Source organism: Littorina saxatilis, linkage group LG9 (assembly GCF_037325665.1).
Source record: "Littorina saxatilis isolate snail1 linkage group LG9, US_GU_Lsax_2.0, whole genome shotgun sequence".
Classification (NCBI taxonomy): Eukaryota; Metazoa; Mollusca; class Gastropoda; order Littorinimorpha; family Littorinidae; genus Littorina; species Littorina saxatilis.
The window spans coordinates 1,203,372-1,222,430 of NC_090253.1; the positions used below are offsets into that span (position 1 = coordinate 1,203,372).

The window sequence follows — 19,059 nt, forward strand, 5'->3', positions numbered from 1 at the left end:
CAATAAATAAAACACTCTGAAAGGTTAAATGAAACAAGGGCTCGATGTAAACATAAAGATTTGTTGTGCAAATTTGTCACGATCACTTCCGGTTAGGCGTGCCTTTTTTCGGAACAAAGCAAGATGGGGATGGCTGACGAGAGGGTCGCTTTTTCAGACTGATAGCGTTATGAGAACAATCACACGACAGCTTCTGTGGTTCGCGTGTACATAAAACGGTAAGCAGGTCTCCAACAGGGTTTTCTTGTATTCTTGTTATTTGGTAGCCTACTTGTGGAAGCTGTGTAGGTAATTTCATTCATCAAAGTGGAGGAATAGATCGACTAACTTCACTTTTTATAGCGCTGTTCACCGCCAAATGCCGAAATGGCAGTCTCATGGCGCTTTACATTAGACATTAAAATTCAACATTTTACATATAAAAAGTTTCCTCGTAAGAAATAACATGGAAGCATTAATAACATGGAAGCATTAAAAAAAATTCATAGACAACGACCACTCAGAGCCTAGTAACTATCGTCCGGTCAGCTTGACATGCATCTTATGCAAAGCTATGGAAACCCTTGTCAGAGAGGCAGTAAATGATCACCTGAGGTCAAACAATCTCATCTGTGAGAATCAGCATGGGTTTGTGCAAGGGAGGTCATGTGTGACCCATCTTCTTGAGGCATTGGATGATTGGACAAAGATTCTAGATGAAGGAGGCAGTGTTGACATAGTTTACATGGACTTCATGAAGGCATTCGACACTGTTCCACATGCAAGACTGATCGCGAAGGTTGAAGCGCATGGAATTCATGGTAACGTCCTTAACTGGATACGCAACTTTCTAGCGGACAGGCATCAGCAAGTGATTGTGAACGGTACACACTCAGACAAAGCGCCAGTCACCAGTGGAATCCCCCAGGGAAGTGTATTGGGCCCTCTGCTCTTCACCCTGTACATAAACGACTTGCCTAGCCAAGTCACCAGCTCTGTGAAGTTGTTTGCTGACGACACCAAGCTATATACACGTACTGACGTGCCCTCAGGACCTGTTGTCATGCAGGAAGATCTGGACAAGCTACAAGAGTGGTCTGACAACTGGCTCCTCAAGTTCCACCCAAAGAAGTGTAGTGTCCTTAAGCTAGGCAAACAACACACAGAGACCAGCTATCACATGAAAGGGAGATCCGAAAGTGGTGAGGAGGTTAGCATCACTCTAGAAGAAAGCGAAACGTAGACAATCGCCTGAGTTTCAATGGACATGTTGCACAAGCAACTGCGAAGGCAAACAAAACCTTAGGCATCATCAGGAGATCGTTTGAGCATCTGGATAGGGAGGTGTTTGTACAACTCTACAAGACTGTTGTCAGGCCAATCCTTGAATATGGGCATTCAGTATGGCAACCACAGCAGAAACTGCTGTGCAAGGAAATAGAGGATGTACAGAGAAGGGCTACCAAACTGATATCGGCTCTCAGTGAGAAAACTTACCCAGAACGACTTGCTGTACTCAAACTACCGAGTCTCGAACACAGGCATCTCCGAGGTGACATGATCGACCTCTACAAGTATATGCATGGGATCTACGACACAGGCAACCCGAATTTCCAGCTGACCGAAACCAAAGACACTAGGGGAAACAGCCTCAAGTTGTACAAACCATTTTGTAGGCTGAACGTTCGGAGCTGCTTCTTCGCAGAAAGGGTGATTCCTCACTGGAACAGTCTGCCAGAAACAGTTGTGACAGCACCATCAGTGAACAGTTTCAAAGGAAGGCTGGACAATTTCTGGGCAGACAGACCAGAGAAATTCTCGCCAACGTGCTACCAATAACCGCCCGCGCATGCCACCAACAAAAGTGTTATTGGAGTACTATTCGACAGGATCGATGAACAGGCCTAAGGCCTTAAACATCGCAAGTTCAAGTTCAAGTTCAAGTTCAAGTTCAAGTTAGGCAAAAAAAAAAAAAAAAAATGTGTCTGTTTCTGGTAACATGGCTAAAAAAAATAGGGTAGGTAGGTAGGGATTTTTTAATTTTTTACAAATTTTTTTTTTTACCCCAAATGTAGACCAATAAAACTAACTTTAAAAATCGCGCAAAGAGACTGGATTCACTATACATAGAGACAAGACACTCAACACATTTACAAATCTGTGACAAAGACTGAAAGAGTATGACATGTTTTTCTTTGTTTACCTGGTCTGATATTTCCATGATGAAACAGAAAAGAAGACTTGAGACATCTTACATCTTGAGCTTGGACAAATGGGAATTTTAGTAGAAGGCTGGGGCCTCAGTAGCACAGTTGGGAGTGCATTGAACTTGTGATCCTTGGAGTTTGGAAAAAAAAAGTTTAGGGTCGGAGCCGAAATTTAGGGTCGGTCGGGTGACCAGAAACAGACAATTTTTTTGTGGCCTTATAGATAATAAAATAAGATAATCTAGAAAAATTGTTTTTAAAAAGATGAAAAATATGTAAGATAAGTAATATAGACACATAGTTACACATAAAAAGTCTGACAATAAAACAGAACTTACATAAAAGCGTACAGATCTAAAACAGGACGAAGATGTGTTTTAGGCCTAAAAAAAAAATAGGTGTGGTTACGGTAACCCGACCTACCCTATTTTTAGGGGCCGATCCTATAACTTTTTATTACATTTGTCAAAAAAAAAAAAAAAAAAAAAAAAAAAAAAAACGAGTGCAAAAAACGCAATGAAAGCGAAAGCGCCCGAGTCGCACACTTATTTCCCTGTCAAGTAGGTTTAATTTGTACACATTAGAAAAAAAAGTTAAAAAAAAAAAAAGTGATTGCCTACCTACCTACCCTATTTTTTTTGGCTATGTTACCGTAACCACACCTATTTTTTTTTTTGCCTTAACAGACTGTGGGGCAACAAATAAACAAAACACAGTGTGAAAATACTGAGAAACAAAATTGCTGGTAAAAACATATGTTATGAATGGCACAGAATTTACGAACCTTCTTCTTCCATTAGACGCAATTAATTTAATGGCGCTTGAGTAGGCATGCTGGGTATTTTCGTGTTTCTATAACCCACCGAACTCTGACATGGATTACAGGATCTTTTCCGTGCGCACTTGGTCTTGTGCTTGCACACGAAGGGGGTTAAGTCACTAGCAGGTCTGCACATAAGTTGACCTGGGAGATCGGAAAAATCTCCACTTTTAACCCACCAGGCGGCAGCGACCAGGATTCGAACTCACGACCTTAGGAGGCCGATTTCTTACCACCACGCCACTGCGCCCGTCAGATAGTCAGATCATACGTGTCTGGATTCATGTTATTATGTACTTGTTTAGCAACAGCTATAGTGGTTATCCCCTTTTAACACCATACAAAATCTGTAATTAAAAAAACTAAACAATTTTTTTTTAACAAAATCAGGTTTTAAGGTTAAACCAGAGGGAGTCTTTGAATATAATTGTCACTAAATTAGTAAATGGACACTGGTTGTGAACAGAAACTCTGAGAAAGTGGGGTCTCATTCAGAGGGTATGTCTAAACTGTGAGAAAGTGGGGTCTCATTCAGAGGGTATGTCTAAACTGTGAGAAAGTGGGGTCTCATTCAGAGGGTATGTCTAAACTGTGAGAAAGTGGGGTCTCATTCAGAGGGTATGTCTAAACTGTGAGAAAGTGGGGTCTCATTCAGAGGGTATACATGTCTAAACTGTGAGAAAGTGGGGTCTCATTCAGAGGGTATGCCTAAAACTAAGGGTCTTTATTTATAGGCGGCGGTTCCAGCTATATAGTATGTGGGCCTTAAAATTAAATAACTAAATGTAAGTCCACTGTGTCTGCAGACAGCTGGTAAAACTACAAGTCAACTTTTACTTATTTTACATGATATTTTTGATGTTTCTAAGCACGACTGACACATGATGTTCAAATCTGTGATTAATAAACACAACTCCCATTGCACATTTGCAGTTGCTATGACAATTAATGACACTTATTTGAGCCACATCTGATCAATCACACACATACACACACACTGTGCGCGCCTTCGTGAGCGAGGCTGGTACTACATATTGTTCATACGAAATGACAAACACAGGTTACAAGCGATAACGCGCAAAAGTACTGGTTTATTATTTTACATCTGACACTAGGGATCAGTAATGTATAGATATAGTTACAGTACCACGTAATGCGATACTACGTATTGCGATACTACTTATTGCGGTAAAAAACTTATGGACAGAAAGAAAAAGAGAAAAGAAAACAAATTATTAGACATGGCAAAAGGTATTAAAATGCATTAACAAGACACGAGAAGTAAATACAAGAAAAATAAACAATCACAAGACAGGCGAAGACAAACAGACACGAAAGTTACAATTACCAAACACTCGTTGGTTAGTCCTTCAACAACAATAAAGAGTTACGTTCTGTACGTTCAACAACAATAAAGAATTACGTTCCGTACGTTCAACAATACCATAAGCACTAAGAATACTCAAGAAACTTAGCATACATACGTTTAAAACCAAAATGGCTAGTTTCAGAAAAATACAAAAACGTTGACTCATCAGGTCAGGAATACAAAGCAAACTGTCATACCAAAAAAGTCTAACGACAACGTTCCTGCGTTAATCAAAGTCACAAACAAGATATTTACTCATCCACTTTCCCTCAATAACGTTACAAGAAATAAGCCCGTTTACAAACGATCACCACAGACCGCAAGCTTCTTTTACCTAAATTCTTTTAACGTAAGGCTGAAAAAGTCGGAGAAAACGTTTCACTTCGAACTTCGTTAACCACAGAAAACACAAGTTATCATTATAAACATTAGCGACTTTCTAGCGTCTACAAAACATTGCTGTACGTTCACAACACTAGAACAGTTGAACACACAATAAAGAAACACTACAACAAGTCAGACTTTCAACTCACGTTATACATAAACAACTCACAAAGTAATTACAAAATGGCGACCAAAACACAACACAAACAAGTAACAACAAAATTACCTTATGCGCTGTGTGGGTTGACCAGCAGTACCAAAAACGTGTTGCCTCACAAACGAAGGGCACAAAACGATTCACACTTGAGAAACAACTGTCTCCAAGAACATTACGTTGACGTTAAAACATAAGAAACACTCCGTTGGTTCACTTGATAACCTTCATACGTTTACATCAAAACCAAACGCTTCCTAAAACCCTCAGATCGACTGACGAGACAGGAGTCAAGCAGCGGTATTTATGGAAACAAAAACCTAACATGGAATAGTTATTCAAAAGTCAAAGGTCACCGGATTGACCAACCAACAACATTCCTAAGACAGAATCGGGTGAAAACTACTATTTTACAACCAATCAGTAACCGATCACGCACTCCGTGCATGCTCAAAACTTAAAACGGTATATTTAACAGAAAGAAGACCAAGGAACTAGCTGACATCACAAAGCTAAAAACACGTGAGTCACACGTATTCTAAAACTTGCAACGCAGATTCGCAGGGCTCACCTCAAAATCAAAACACGGAAAAGAGCACGTGAATCTCACGGTGTTCTAGAACTAAACGACGCAGTTTGTGACACTCCGACCAAAACCAGGTCACAACAACTGAACAAGGAGCACGTGAATCTCACGTAAAAATATTAACGCTCCACAAAACGGGTCACAACAAAGTGACACAATAAAAACACGGTTTACTTCTTTTTACATCGTGCAATGGCTTGAGCAAACGTAATTACAACAAAAGTAGGTGACTGCATGCCACATCGGCATGCACACTCCCACCGGAAATTATATTAATATAATTTACTTCAAAAAACCTTTGTACAAACACATTCCTTATATCAAAAGAAGAATAACGCAGATTTAGACATTTCAAATTTAGAACTCAAAATCATTGTGTTGCAAAACATTTACACAACAATATTACGGTTCAATCACTTTCAGTGTTTCAACACATCTCGTTTCAACTAAATGCCACTGGTCATTTACTCGACGGCATAAAGAAAACGCACCACTTAAAACATAAATGTCCGTTACATCATCTGGTATAAAAACAAACCGCAACAATCTACAACTGTCAAATTGGAAAAACACTCCAAAGTTCAATGTTCTTTCAGTTCGCTTACACAGCTTTGTCTTTGTGATTTTCACGATCTACTAACACAGTCATTTTGTGAATAGGTCGCTCTAATATGCGACTATCACCAGTGGGACGGCCGTGATTGTCTAGAGCCTTTGTTCCAACATGCACTTTCACTCGTCTGACCAGTCCATCAGATCCAGGCATCACCTCGATTACACGAGCCATGCACCACTCTGATCTGCACAAGTTCTGGTCATGCAAGACAACAACATCTCCCACCTGTACGTTTGCCTGGGGACGTTGCCAGACACGACGTTTCTGCAAAAGTGAAAGGTACTGGCTCTTCCATAGCAGCCAGAATTCGTCTGCCATCCGCTGGACACAGCGCCAACGTTTCCTGGCGTACAGGTCTGGATCTTCAAACACACCAGGGGGCGGAAGGATGGCACCTGACTTCATGGTAAGGACGTGGTTGGGGGTCAAAGGGCGTGGTCCATCTGCCGATTCCAATGCCAGTTTGAACTCGTTGCATGCACCTACAAAGTTCGTTCCTTTGTCACACCAAATGCGTGATATGTTTCCTCGCATGGAGACAACAATGCGTAGGGCGTTGATGGAATCACTTGACATGTCATCCAGGGTTTCAATGTGGATTGCCCTAGAGGCAAAACACGTCACGATCAGCCCGTACAAGATTAATGTCATGACCTTGACGCAGTCATCACGGTACCCTCGTTTTTTCTGGCGTTTCAGGCCCTTCAGATGCTTGACTGCGGCACTTCTGTTGTCGGGGAGGGACGGTTTCTCTGGTCGAAATGGTAAGGGCATCTCGTAGTGACCAGCTTCGTTGACCTTCACGATCTTCTTGAACTTTACATCGTCCTGGGACATGGATCCTGAGTCACTTGCAAAGTCTCTTTCCATAACATGTAATGGGTCAGTACACGAGACTTCGTCCACCTGTACCTTGTAGACGTGAGCTACACGTTCTTCTTCCCTCGATCCTGGCTTGACGATGACGCGCATGGACGAGGCTATGCCATCAAAGGCGACGGAATGCGGTGCCTTGCCGACGATGCTCCAACCTAACTTAGTCTCTACTGCAAATGGCAGTCCTTGGACAACGTTTAGGGGCATGAGGGCTTCAGCGCAGTCGTAGCCGATGAGGAGGCCTGCTTCACAGTCAGGGTACAAGGGGGGCAGTTTTGGAGACAGGTGTTGGAGATGTGGGTAAGCTTTGACAGTCTCTGAGGTGGGGATTTGCGTGGGGTCAACGGACAGGTAAGGTCGTGAGATGGCAGAAGGGAGCCTGACAAACTCACTGGAGGTAGGAGAGCGGACACGCAATCCAGAGTACTTCCTGCCGGAGACCACAGCATTGTCCTCAGTCAGTGTGGAGACCCTGAGTGTAGTCGGCTGCGATTTGGCTTTAACTTCTTCAGCCACTGACTGCACTACAAAAGTGGCGTTGGACATAGTGTCCAGTAGTGCGTACGTCAGCACTTCTACGTTGGGGTTAGAGTCACTGGAAACGAGAACGGGAACGATCATAGACGTGAAACCGATGCTGTTTTCCTCGCTGGCCTTAAGAGCAGACACCGTAGGGGTCGACGATGACAGTGGCTCTTGAACGTCAGCAGCAGAGGTACGGTAATTGTTCTTGTGTTCACTCGCCCCTTTGTTTTCACTCATACTGTTCTGATACTTGAAATTGTCATCATGAAGACAAGTGGGATGAGCCTTCTTGCACTTCTTGCACGTCTGTTTCTGCATACATTGACGGCTCTGGTGATCCTTACTTCTGAGACATCCGTAGCAGATACGGTTCTTGAACAGAAAATCTCGTATCTCAACCAGAGGCTTCTCTATGAGTTCCTTACATGTCCCAGCGTCATGGTCCGGAAGTTGACAGCTGCAGACATGCGGAGACATCCTCTGTCAGGGTTGACAGGTTCGTTGTGAACTTTCTTGGTGTCCCCGATGCACTTGTCAAGCCGAAAACAGGGTCGTTAGAAATGTCTGCTTCGAGGGTAATGAACGACACGAGTTCATTGAACAGAGGATACCTCTTCTTTTCAACCTTAGTTCGAGCAACTGTTCTAGACCATCTGTGACTCATCCAGTCTGGGAGCTTTCCGACGATCTTCCGTAGGTATTGGGCATCATCCAGGATGCTCAGTCCACCAACTTCCTGGGCAGCAACGGAACATTGCTGCAAGAAATCGGCCAGACTTCTGAGTCCCTTGGGATCCTTGCTTTTGACTGGGGTCCATTCGTCCAGCTTGGTCCGGAAAGCTTGCGAAACGACGTATGAGTTGCCGAACCGATTTTCCAGCACTTCCATGGCTCTCTCGTAGGCATCACCTTCTCTTAGCAGAAAGAAGCCGGTCACGGCCTCCTTTGCTTGACCTCCGATGTACCGTTGCAGATACAATAACTTCTCACTGCTGGTTATGTTTTGTCTCTCGATGAGGAACGAAAACGACGATCTCCAAATTGGATATTGGAGAGGGTCACCAACAAAAATGCACGGCTCCTGCATCGGCAAACGGTTGATCATCAGAGCGTCTGATAGGGTTTTGGCGAGAGAGTCCATAGGAGTGTCCTGCTTGGCAGGAGTAGCAAGTGGACGTTGGTAGTACGCAGACGGGGGGTAGGTGGCAAATGGACGATCTGCATGACATTCCTTGTCAAAGTTCATGTACGCAGGGGGCCTTGCGTTTTCGTTTTCCCAAATAACTTTGGGGGTGGTCTGATGTGGGTCCAGGAATGTGGGCACGAAAGGCTCTGGTTTGGGATGTAGGTGGGTATCATAGGGGAAACAGGGTGGGGTAACTTGAAAACGTCTGTGGTCCATGCGTTGGTGACGTTCTTCTGGGAAGTAGGTGTGTCGTTCTTGCGTCTCATCACCTTCCCTTGTCTCTGGTAGGTGATAGGACCAACCTGTGTGGTCGAGATCAGGCGGGCGAGAGCCTGTGACGCTTGTCGTTGAGTGTCCAACGTTGTGCAGAGGCGGCTGACCAGTGTATGCACCGAGAGGGTGCTGCAGTGTGGTCAGCAGCGCTGTAGGCCGCATGGAGGATGTAGTTGCAGCCGTCGTGTAGTTGGGTGTGAAGGGCTCCTGATGGACGAAAGGAGCGCTCGTTCCGACGTGATGGGGGGCGTTGACATCCTCTCTACGTTGAGGTCCGTACGCCTCATAGGTGGCGTTGTTGGTAGTAGCGGCGCTTGTAGAGGCGCTGACTCCAACGACGAGGTCCACGACAGGTAACGCGTGCTGTCGTGGCTCAGTCGTTGTGGTTCCTGCGACGAAGTTGGTGACAGCAGCGTTGACAGTAGAGATGTCACGGGTGCTGGCGGCTTGGCAGACAGGAACAGACGTGAAGTCCATGGCTGGCTGGTGTGTCCTTTGGTCAGCAATGACGGCGGCTTGGCAGACAGGAACAGACGTGACGTCCAAGGCTGGCTGGTGTGTTCCTTGGTCAGCAATGACGGCAGCACCTGTCCCTATTCCTATCGCTGTATGTTCATTGTTAGGAGGAGGGGCCATAAGACTATACAAGGGAACGAAAGGACGAGGGTGGAACCTAGTGTTCAACAAATCGACTGACGGTAGATCAGGGAGATCCTGCTGAACGGATTCACCTTGTTCCAATACTTGTAACATAGCTTGTTGTTCTCTTAAGCTAATTTTCAATTCGGTGGACTGAATTTGTCTCAAAGCCTTTTTCTGTTTAATATCTTCAAGAGCTGCTTCAGCTGCGTCCTCGGCCTGTCTAGCTGCTATTCTCTCAGCTTCCTTAGCCTGCCTAGCTGTGTCTTCGGCCTGCCTAGCTGCTTCTTCGGCCTGCCTAGCTGCTGTTCTCTTAGCTTCCTTAGCCTGCCTAGCTGCTTCTTCGGCCTGCCTAGCAGTTTCTTCGATCAGCCTAGCTGCATTTCTCTCAGCTTCCTCAGTCTGCCTAGCTGCTGTTCTCTCAGCTTCCTCAGTCTGCCTAGCTGCAGTTCTCTCAGCTTCCTCAGTCTGCCTAGCTGCTGTTCTCTCAGCATATTGTTGTTGTAAGAGATCCAGTTCACTAAACTGAGCTTCCTTTATTGCGTCACCTTCCACTTTTATGGCCAGGGAAGCAGCCTCTAGTTTAAGAGCCAATTTAGTGTCTTCAGAGCTAACACTTTTAGAGCGGAGAGACTCGGCGCGAGAAGCTACTTGGCTACCTGATCTCCTGCTACCTGACTTGTGGCTAGCTGACTTGTGGATGGCTGACGTAATGCTAGCTGCTTTATGGCTGGCAGTCTTACCACTGGCTGACTTGTGGGTGGATGACCCAACGCTAGGTGTAACACTGCTATGCCTGGAAGTAGGCTCCTTAGCCACCTGCACGCTAGTCGTTTGTCTGTCAAGAGCTCGATCAATGTCAAACATAATGTTCTGAACTGTTCTCTGAACATCATCCCAACTTTCCTGAATGGTTTCACCGCTACCAATACTACGAAGACCTTTCTCTATGTCACCAAGATCCTTGTACATGCTCAAAACAATTTGTTTTTGACTGGTTAACGACTCTTGATTAGGAGTTTCTTGGTTAAGCTCTGTTACTACCTCACCGATTGCTCGTTCCAAGAATGTTCGTTGTCTTGCAAAGTTTCTAGTTTTGATCTCAATCTGGTACTCTCTACCTTTTTCAGTAGGCTTAATGTCACGCCTAGGCCTTTGAGAATGTTCATCTTCATCGCCGTTAACGTCATAACCTGAAGCTTCCAATGGTTTATCTGCTGGAATCTTCTCCATTACAATGTTCGCTTATTCAAAAGCACTTAAAACATACATAAGGTTTATCTGGTTATAAAGTAAAATGAATCGATCTGAGGGTCGTTTGGGATAATACACAAAAGTCACAAAAAATGCGCCGGATACGGAGTAGGAAGATCTCTAACCGACAAGTTGATCTGTGTCAAACTATGGTTCACTAACACAGTGACAGGTAACAATAAAGTCTTTTGCTGGTTATCAACAGCTACGTTTACGTTCATTGAGCATCAATAACAACAGTTCTTTACATTCACTTGGCTGGACTTCAGCTAAGTTTGTTTACTTTAGCTAAAGTTCTTTCACTGGGCGTCAGCAGCTAAGTTTTTTACTGGACGACAGCAACTAAAGTTTTTTACTGGACGACAGCAACTAAAGTTTTTTACTGTGCGCGCCTTCGTGAGCGAGGCTGGTACTACATATTGTTCATACGAAATGACAAACACAGGTTACAAGCGATAACGCGCAAAAGTACTGGTTTATTATTTTACATCTGACACTAGGGATCAGTAATGTATAGATATAGTTACAGTACCACGTAATGCGATACTACGTATTGCGATACTACTTATTGCGGTAAAAAACTTATGGACAGAAAGAAAAAGAGAAAAGAAAACAAATTATTAGACATGGCAAAAGGTATTAAAATGCATTAACAAGACACGAGAAGTAAATACAAGAAAAATAAACAATCACAAGACAGGCGAAGACAAACAGACACGAAAGTTACAATTACCAAACACTCGTTGGTTAGTCCTTCAACAACAATAAAGAGTTACGTTCTGTACGTTCAACAACAATAAAGAATTACGTTCCGTACGTTCAACAATACCATAAGCACTAAGAATACTCAAGAAACTTAGCATACATACGTTTAAAACCAAAATGGCTACTTTCAGAAAAATACAAAAACGTTGACTCATCAGGCCAGGAATACAAAGCAAACTGTCATACCAAAAAAGTCTAACGACAACGTTCCTGCGTTAATCAAAGTCACAAACAAGATATTTACTCATCCACTTTCCCTCAATAACGTTACAAGAAATAAGCCCGTTTACAAACGATCACCACAGACCGCAAGCTTCTTTTACCTAAATTCTTTTAACGTAAGGCTGAAAAAGTCGGAGAAAACGTTTCACTTCGAACTTCGTTAACCACAGAAAACACAAGTTATCATTATAAACATTAGCGACTTTCTAGCGTCTACAAAACATTGCTGTACGTTCACAACACTAGAACAGTTGAACACACAATAAAGAAACACTACAACAAGTCAGACTTTCAACTCACGTTATACATAAACAACTCACAAAGTAATTACAAAATGGCGACCAAAACACAACACAAACAAGTAACAACAAAATTACCTTATGCGCTGTGTGGGTTGACCAGCAGTACCAAAAACGTGTTGCCTCACAAACGAAGGGCACAAAACGATTCACACTTGAGAAACAACTGTCTCCAAGAACATTACGTTGACGTTAAAACATAAGAAACACTCCGTTGGTTCACTTGATAACCTTCATACGTTTACATCAAAACCAAACGCTTCCTAAAACCCTCAGATCGACTGACGAGACAGGAGTCAAGCAGCGGTATTTATGGAAACAAAAACCTAACATGGAATAGTTATTCAAAAGTCAAAGGTCACCGGATTGACCAACCAACAACATTCCTAAGACAGAATCGGGTGAAAACTACTATTTTACAACCAATCAGTAACCGATCACGCACTCCGTGCATGCTCAAAACTTAAAACGGTATATTTAACAGAAAGAAGACCAAGGAACTAGTTGACATCACAAATCTAAAAACACGTGAGTCACACGTATTCTAAAACTTGCAACGCAGATTCGCAGGGCTCACCTCAAAATCAAAACACGGAAAAGAGCACGTGAATCTCACGGTGTTCTAGAACTAAACGACGCAGTTTGTGACACTCCGACCAAAACCAGGTCACAACAACTGAACAAGGAGCACGTGAATCTCACGTAAAAATATTAACGCTCCACAAAACGGGTCACAACAAAGTGACACAATAAAAACACGGTTTACTTCTTTTTACATCGTGCAATGGCTTGAGCAAACGTAATTACAACAAAAGTAGGTGACTGCATGCCACATCGGCATGCACACACACACACACACACACACACACACACACACACACACACACGCACACACACACACCAGGGGTCGACACTAACTTATTTGGCCTGGGGCCACACTGGCCCCAGAGATGGAAATTACTGGGGCGGAAAACAAAAATCTGGGGCCCACTCTCAGTATTCACGTGCGGCAATGCATTGTCGGTTTTTGACTCACATGCGAAGCAAAAGTGAGTCTATGTACTCACCCGAGTCGTCCGTCCGTCCGTCCGGAAAACTTTAACGTTGGATATTTCTTGGACACTATTCAGTCTATCAGTACCAAATTTGGCAAGATGGTGTATGATGACAAGGCCCCAAAAAACATACATAGCATCTTGACCTTGCTTCAAGGTCAAGGTCGCAGGGGCCATAAATGTTGTCTAAGAAACAGCTATTTTTCCCATTTTTCCAATTTTCTCTGAAGTTTTTGAGATTGAATACCTCACCTATATATGATATATAAGGCAAAGTAAGCCCCATCTTTTGATACCAGTTTGGTTTACCTTGCTTCAAGGTCAAGGTCACAGGAGCTCTTCAAAGTTGGATTGTATACATATTTTGAAGTGACCTTGACCCTGAACTATGGAAGATAACTGTTTCAAACTTAAAAATTATGTGGGGCACATGTTATGCTTTCATCATGAGACACATTTGGTCACATATGATCAAGGTCAAGGTCACTTTGACCCTTATGAAATGTGACCAAAATAAGGTAGTGAACCACTAAAAGTGACCATATCTCATGGTAGAAAGAGCCAATAAGCACCATAGTACTTCCTATGTCTTGAATTAACAGCTTTGTGTTGCATGACCTTGGATGACCTTGACCTTGGGTCAAGGTCACATGTATTTTGGTGGGAAAAATGTGTAAAGCAGTTCTTAGTGTATGATGTCATTGCTAGGTTTAGTTATTAAAGGTCAAGGTCAAGCATGTGAGTCGTATGGGCTTTGCCCTTCTTGTTCTTCATCGTACTGAAGCCAGGGAAATTCTTTCAACCATTTGACATTGAAATTACGACAGCGCTTCGCGCTTTTGGCTGCATCGGTCTCCTTTTTTCGTTTCTCTCCACCCTGTTCTTCATATTCATTTCCATGTCTTTTTACACCTGGGATGTGTCACCACATTTTGCGTTTGGCATTTGAAGGCGATACTTATCTCTCACTCTGGGAGTTATTTCCCTTGCGGCATTGTCCTTCGACGATTTCAATGTTTTTTTTTCTTGACTGCGGCATTGATCGTAACGCAAATTTCAGTGACGACTTTGACTGGCGATTTTTAGTGATTGGCTCTGGCATTAGAATTTTCGGTTTGTCATTGTTGGAATTTATCCTGGGGCGGAGTGGGCCCCAAGCTTCGGCAATGTTTGGGGCGGAACACAAAACTCTGGGGCGTTCCGCCCCCCGCCAACGCCCCCCGCCCCCGCTAGTGTCGAACCCTGCACACACACACACACACACAATGTCTTACATTTATATATCATATTACATGCACACTGTGACACAACCACACACAAGGTCTTACATTTCTACACACACACATTGGCACACAATCACCTTCTCCTTTGGGTACATATAGGCCTGATATCAATGAGCATACCGATTTCAACAATAAATAAAATGGGCTGTATTGAATTTGTGCGACATTGGTAGGTACTTCAGAAGATGGTTGACATAAACTAGACAATCAAAGAGAGAGAGAGAGAGAGAGAGAGAGAGAGAGAGAGAGAGAGAGAGAGAGAGTCAGTCAGTCAGATTAAAAAGAAAGCAAACCAAAGCTAGGTCACCTTTAAACCAACTCTTAAAAGAGAGTGAAAGAGAGAGAGAAAAAAACCTAGAAAACAAACAAACCGCTACCTGCCTAGGCGTGGTCAATAAATTGTAGATAATTTGACTCGCACAAGTACCTGTCAGATCGACCCCAGTGATCTCAAGAAATCTGGGGTCATGTAAGACAGCTTGATTAAACAGCAGAGCTTTGCAGAGAAAATATCTTTATAACTTAATACACAACAACTTTGTTGAACTGTTATTTCCATTGCTGTTTACTGCGAGTTGTGCTGGCTCAGCTATTATAGTGCCTGCAGCAGAAATCAATAGTGAAACCGACTCCAGTGACAGAATTAGTCTCCCTGCTCTCTTGACATTTAGATCAGTGCTGAAGATTTGTGTCTGGGCCAGAGCTTCATGGCCTTGTCTAGCTTCCTGCTTGGTGAGGATACTAGAGCTCATAACTACTTTTCTCCGCAGCAGTTATGCGCATTGGAAACTGATTCAATAATTTATATCTCACAGATTATTCCATTTGGTTGCTAGGAGCTATAATTTGATTCATATTGATGTTTTGACACCCACGGCCCTCGATCTCTTTTTTTGTTTGCAAAATGCTTGCATTATATTATGATATATTTCAGTGCATGCACTCCCATATAACCCCACCCCCCACCCCCACCACATACACACTTATTATAAATACATGCATAAAGACACATGCACACACACACCATTTTACACACATGACACATACACACAAACAGAGAAGAGGGGGGGGGGGGGGGGGGCGCATAGATAATCTTACTCACACATGAATACACAAACATTTACATTATCACAAACACAATAAATGCATGCACTCTGATGCACACTCTCACAGTCACAAACAGCTCTGAATCAGCCACTTGCAAGCTGTGCCTTACCCTCACACTCTCACAGTCACAAACAGCTCTGAATCAGCCACTTGCAAGCTGTGCCTTTACGTTTAACTCTCACACTCCCACCAGCAAAATGCTGATGTGGCTTGAACCCTTTCTGGTCTTCTTCTTCTGCGTTCGTGGGCTGAAACTCCCACGTACACTACGTGTTTTTTGCACGAGTGGAATTTTACGTGTATGACCGTTTTTACCCCGCCATTTAGGCAGCCATACGCCGCTTTTGGGGAAAGCATGCTGGGTATTTTTTTGTTTCTATAACCCACCGAACTCTGACATGGATTACAGGATCTTTTTCGTGCGCACTTGGTCTTGTGCTTGCGTGTACACACGGGGGTGTTCGGACACCGAGGAGAGTCTGCACACAAAGTTGACTCTGAGAAATAAATCTCTCGCCGAACGTGGGGATGAACTCACGCTGACAGCGGCCAACTGGATACAAATCCAGCGCGCTACCGACTGAGCTATATCCCCACCCCCTTTCTGGTCTGATGTTGTACATTTCCAGTTTCACTTGTTTCTGGTATGATGGTTTGTGTTTGTTTGGTTATTTGTTTGTTTTGGGTGTGTGTGTGTGTGTGTGTGGATTATGAAATATTCTACACACACACAAAATCCCACTCTTTACAGAAAGCAACCTGGTGTTAGTGTAAGGTGTAAGTCATCATATCCTAGAGGAAGAATATGCCCTTATTTTACAGGAAAGCCTGGAGGGACAGGGAGGGACAGGGAGGGACAGCAGTATCGTTTATCTTGGTTTATATCAGCATAATGGAACTGAAGGTAAGACCTTCAAAAATCTGAGAAAATCGGGTCTTAAAAAGGAATGAGTTAAAATGGGGGTACATTATGATTTACAGAGTTTATGAACAACCATGTGAACACAAGGACTTAAAAGGGAGGGAGTCTTACATCAGGGGTCTTACATCAGGGGGTCTTACATCAGGGGTCGTACATCAGGGGGTCTTTAAAGGGGGGTTCCACTGTATCCGTGAGTGAGCAGCATCAAAGAGCACTGTTGTGTAGAGGTGGGAACAGCAGGGTGCCGCAATACACTCAGGTTGCACGCAACTCTTCATTCTTCTCCATCGCTCACAACAAGTGAAAGGGTTAACATCAGGGAGACAGTCGGCGTGTGTGGGCAGAACGTTTGGTTTAGATCAGTCAGGGATACAGTGCTGCTGAGAGTCGGTGAACATGCAACTAGCAACCATATATAAACACAGCTGTAAGCTGTTCACTCGTACTTCGCCACATCAGTGCATTGTGTGACTCCTGACGGGTTCGTAAGTTGGTTATTTTCCTGGTTTATTGCTTTTGAATTATATTACTCACCTTGCATTGCTTGGCTTAATTTAATGCCTGATGTAAAACTAAAAGTAAAAGGAGAATTGTAATGTCGATTTGATTATATACATGTGTTAAATTTGTTTGCAGTTGTTAATTAGAGTACGTGTCTGTTATCGTTCCCAGACCACATGGTGGAGTTATGGCTTTAACAGCTGTTATATGATTCAATATAAGCTCTATATATCCAGCTGTTCTAGCAGTAATCGTGGCCAGTTACCAAATTATCTCTTCATTTTTGCTGTGTTGAACATTTTGTTTTTGTGTATTTCCTGCTCTTGTCATAACTCAGTTGCTTGTATTTATTAACCTTTGTGCCTTATGTGTGTGAGTGTGTGTGTGTGTGTGTGTAGACAGTGATTGAGTGTGTGTGTGTGTGTGTGTGTGAGTCTGCATGTGTGTGTTACAAAGATTCAGTTCAGGAGTTGATCTATTAATTATCCACTGGTCTTTTGATAAACTTAATGCCAAAGACGTCTTTATCTGTTTTTACTCTCTGCACCACTTTTATCCCTCACCTTTTCCTCCCCAATCCTGAGTCCCATCCTCCAACAATAAATTCTAAGATGAATCAAAGATAAAAGCAGGTTATATCAAAGAAGTTTGCGTCAGTGTTGGTAGGATCAATTTTAGTGTACAAAGCGATTCAGCAATCAGTATCGTCCTTTCACTCTCTTTGTCGGCCGGTATATAATTTAGCTGGTAAAGTGAGTGGTCTCCTGATTTCTTTGGTCCTTTTAATGGCCGACGTCCTTCAGTCCATTTAAAGGCTGACGTCCTTTGGGTGTCGACAGCTGGCTTTTCCCCAATCTCTCTGACCTGTTGGCAGAGTCTCACTTGTAGCAGAATTTATTGCTGCCTTTTATTGATTGTGTTCTCAGGCAGCACCTCATCTTTTGTACAGGGCAGTAATAACCTCATCTTGTCTACAGGGCAGTAATAACCTCATCTTGTCTACAGGGCAGTAATAAATAACCTCATCTTTTGTACAGGGCAGTAATAGAGAGAGAGAGAGAGAGAGAGAGAGAGAAAGAGAGAGAGAGAGAGAGAGAGAGAGAAAGAGAGAGAGAGAGAGTGTGCGGGTGCGTGCCAGTGAGTTTGTGTGTATATTTGTGTGTGTGCGTGTGTGACTTGGGGTGTGAGTGTGTGATCAAGAGAGAGAGACCGAGAGAGAGAGAGAGAGAGAGAGAGAGAGAGAGAGAGAGAGAGAGAGAGAGAGAGAGAGAGAGAGAGAGAGAGAGAGAGAGAGACAGAGAGAGAGACAGAGAGAGAGAGAGAGAGAGAATTTGTCCTTCGCTGGGGGTATTCAGTGCCTTGTCATTGCACTTCTACATAATTACTTATTATCACTATATCAATGATTTGATTTTTGTTACTTATTTATTATTAATATTACTTATTATCACTTTATCAATGATTTATTTATTTTTACTTACTTTATCAATGATTTGAATTTTGTTACTTATTACTTATTATCACTTTATCAATGATTTGAATTTTGTTACTTATTATACTTATCACTTTATCAATGATTTGAATTTTCGTGTTGTTTCAGGTTGTGTGCCGAACATGACACTTTTCAACAGCCCCAGCAGAAGTGTGAGCATGGCGCTTTCAGTGATGGGGATGATGTTGCAGGTGGTGGTTGTGGCGGTGGTGATGGTGTGTGTCTGTGGTAAGAAGGGAGACCATGGCGGTGTTGCTATGGGTGTCCTCAGCCCCTGTGATGATGCCAAGGTAACTGCACTTTGTTTGGTTGTGTTTAATGGTTGGAAGGTAAATGTGTATCATCTAACAGCAGTTTACCAGTCAGTTACCAGGTAGATCTGTCAGTTTACCGTTTCATCAGTCATTTTATCAGGTACATCAGTCAGTTTACCGGGTAGATCAGTCAGTTCATTCAATAAGGATACCGGGTATAGATCAGTCAGTTCACCGGGAAGATCAGTCAGTTTATGGGGTAGATCAGTCAGTTTATGGGGTAGATCAGTC

The 19,059-nt window shown here is 43.2% G+C and overlaps 1 protein-coding gene and 1 long non-coding RNA gene across 5 annotated transcripts in view; both read left to right on the forward strand.

Moving 5' to 3' along the window:
- The window catches only part of LOC138975055 (uncharacterized), a 379,618-nt gene that overhangs the window by 24,213 nt on the left and 336,346 nt on the right, over positions 1-19,059 (forward strand). The window lies entirely within an intron of this gene.
- Positions 122-19,059, forward strand: part of LOC138975031 (uncharacterized) — a 30,906-nt gene continuing 11,968 nt past the window's right edge. Inside the window, exons 1-3 of one of the 4 annotated variants that reach the window (XM_070347679.1) lie at positions 132-218; positions 16,422-16,503; positions 18,623-18,804. In XM_070347679.1, coding sequence (XP_070203780.1) covers positions 18,637-18,804 — 168 coding nt within the window. In that variant the 5' untranslated portion in view covers positions 132-218; positions 16,422-16,503; positions 18,623-18,636. Of the gene's footprint in view, positions 219-16,421; positions 16,504-16,885; positions 17,007-18,622; positions 18,805-19,059 lie in introns of those variants that run through there. The other 3 variants (XM_070347677.1, XM_070347678.1, XM_070347680.1) reach the window with 3 other exon arrangements.